The sequence below is a fragment of the Bison bison genome, unplaced genomic scaffold (assembly GCF_000754665.1).
Source record: "Bison bison bison isolate TAMUID 2011002044 unplaced genomic scaffold, Bison_UMD1.0 scf7180017457267, whole genome shotgun sequence".
Classification (NCBI taxonomy): Eukaryota; Metazoa; Chordata; class Mammalia; order Artiodactyla; family Bovidae; genus Bison; species Bison bison.
In genome coordinates, this window is record NW_011371559.1 from 12,394 (window position 1) to 15,451 (window position 3,058).

Sequence of the window (3,058 nt, forward strand, 5' to 3'; positions counted from 1 at the left end):
TTTCCAAATTCTTTATCACCTGCAGATTCACAGAATTTGGAGGTTCAAAGGGATCATTAGAGATCATCTAGTCTAGAGAAAGTGTCTGGTCCAAAAACCACATAGTTGGTGGGAAAGCTGGGGTTAGAATCCAGTTTCCATTATGACTTTCCAAAATTTCCTGGCTCCTGGTTCATCTTATTCTTTTTCATTCCCACTAATTCATCACATTAAACTACTCTAAACCAAAGTAACATAAGATGCAAGAGAAAGACATATGGCAAATTTAAGCGGTGCTGCAAGGATTGAGGACAGGATTTCTTAAGTTCCTTTGGAGAAGATTTACAAGGAAGATGCTATATAGAATAAAGGGTTTATTTGGGGGGAAAACTGTAATTTGTAATTTTATATGCTTGTATTCCAAAATGTTTTTCAATTCATAAATTCAAGCTTTTACCTTGATTTTAACTTAGCATGCTCTCATCCCTATATCTACATTTCTAGCACATTTTGGTGTATTTTATTGAAATATAAACATACATTCAAAATTGCATGAATTATAAGTATACAGTTCAATGAATGCTCAAAAAATGAACATATATGTGTCATCAGCACCTGGATCAAGAAATAGAACCTGACCAGAAAACCCTTCGTGTCTTTTTCTGGTCACCATTCTGTACCCCCAAGAGAAATCACTCTCCTGACTTTGAACAAAATAAAAGGCAATCTTACATCTTTTTGAACTATATAAAGTTGAATCATATGATATGTGATCTTTTATGTCTGGCTTCTTTCGCTCAGTATTATATTTATGAGATCACTCTGTTTCTTGCACTTTTACATCCTTGCTTTACACCTGTTCCTTTTTTGTCTACCCAATTTTAGCATCTTTGTAGAATTTAAGTAGTTTAAAGACAACTAGTAGCAATGATTTCACATTGTAGGTTGAAACAGATGGTGGTCTGAAAGTGTCCCTTGTGTAAGTAAAATGTAACAATTACTGATTGCTGTAGTTTAGAAATAGAACAAACATTCTTACAGTGTAGGACTTCCTTATTATATTCAAATAAAATAGCTGTGATTACCATATATGGATTTTCACAAATTAAAATCCAAAGGTGAGTCTATTAACAAATAAGCAAGCCCTCCTGGCTGAAGTGTACCTCTTGGAAGGGTCAGTGTCGTACATCTGCCTATGCATCTCCTTCATCCAAGGAAAATCCATACCACACACACCAGTGTGGTTTGTACTACAAGAAGAGCTTGATTACATTACACTAATACATAAAGTAATTTCAGGTTTATGTTTTTGTTTTGTTTTGTTTGTCAAAAATGTCTTGTACTGGGAATTCCCTGGCAGTCCAGTGGTTAGGGCTCTACATTTTTACTGCAGAGGGCGTGAGTTTGATCCCTGGTTGGGGAACTAAGATCCTGCAAGTCATGTGGTTTGACCAAAAAAACAAAACAAAACAAAAAAACCTTTGTCCAATCTGTCAACTTCACAATAAGGACTGAAAACATTCCTCCAGCTGCAGAAGCCATAGCCATAGCCTTTAACCTGGGGTCCCTGGATAGGCTTCAGGGGAGTCCTCCAAATATGTAGGTTTCATCAGGTTCCTTAAATGGCAATGTGTATGGTAGGCTAACTTCAGCCTGAAGTTATTTGCTTAGCCACGTTGCTTACTTGATAGCATTTGTGAGAAACATTATTAATAGACTCAGCCCAACTATTCCCAGATTAACCTTTGAAAGTTCTTTAAACAATTCCCAGATCTCTGAGTGGTTCCAGACATTTGGCTAACAACAAAGGGGAAGTACCTGCCAGCAAGTATGGGGCGACTTTCGTTCCAGGATGTACTGAGTTAAGGGTGAAGGTTCAAGTTCATATTTGTCAAAGGGAAGTTTGTCTATTACCATTGGCTCACAATCTATACAGGAGAACCTCACAATAGGATGAGATGTTCGTGGAGGCTAAAAAACAAGAGGGGAAAATACAATCTGTTATCAAGACAGTTGATATATCTGACAACTCTGAAGCTCTTTTTAAGTCCTTGTTGGTCATTCATTTTTAAAAACAATTTTAATTGAAGTATAGTTGCTTTACAGAATTTTGTGGTTTTCTGTCATACATCAACAAGAATCAGCCATAGTTACATGCAACTCTTTTATGTTTTGTTAAACCATCGCTGAGATATATAGATGGGCTGTTTTGCGAAAGATGGCTCTTGAGCTCTAAGTGTCATCAATGGCAGAGGGGACTCAGATTCTTTCACTCTACCATCTACTTGGCATTGGGAAGAAGAAAGGTAAATTATAACACTCATAACTACAGTTTTAGGGAAGTAAAAAATAAAACTGCCTTGAATATTAAGAACCCGGAAATTCAGATCCACTTTGTGACATTCAAGGACTATCTTCCCTTCACTACTTTGTATGTAAGGTTTCAGATAAGTCAGAAACTGCTAGGAAAGAGGAAATCCATGAAGCTTTCAAATGAGGTAATGACAGAGCTGGAGCCACTAACAAGCAAGATGAACAATTATAAAGGAATGGAAAAGGCAAGACAGAGACTGAAAATGAGCCCGTCACAACTCCAGGGCCTAGCTGAAATTTTCTTTGCAGCTGAATTTTTATAGCATTTCTCACACCCAAACACTTACTGAACAGCTAGAGATGGGGATGCTCTTGGCTGGGCTGAAAGGCCTGTGTACCTGGGGTACCAGAGCAGACTGATGGAGCAGTCATTTTATTAACGGGTTTAGCTTGTGGGGATGGAGAGCACCAGTGAGAGAAATGGTGGCAGCAAGGGCAAACGGAGAGAGAAAGAGACAGGACAAGTCACAAGGTCAAGAGTGAGACGTGGCTCTGTGTACTCTTGCTCAGAGATCTGTAAGGCTGATGTGAATATGATAAAACATCTCCTTTTCTTTATAAAAGGGAAGAACATGCTAATTTGCCTTTATGATTTACAAACCTACAAGATGTTTTGGGGACTGAGAAAAATAGCCTTCCAATGTGCTTTTAAAGCTGGAGAAATGGACTGCCCCTGGTGGTCGAGTGGTTGGGTCTCTGCACTTCC

General features: G+C 38.2%; 1 protein-coding gene across 1 annotated transcript in view; it reads right to left on the reverse strand.

The window, feature by feature from the left end:
* The window catches only part of LOC105003085 (protein DDX26B-like), a 22,953-nt gene that overhangs the window by 12,361 nt on the left and 7,534 nt on the right, over nt 1–3,058 (reverse strand). Inside the window, exon 6 of the mRNA XM_010828113.1 lies at nt 1,798–1,950. Within this exon, the coding sequence (XP_010826415.1) occupies nt 1,798–1,950 (153 nt within the window). The remainder of the gene's footprint in view (nt 1–1,797; nt 1,951–3,058) is intronic.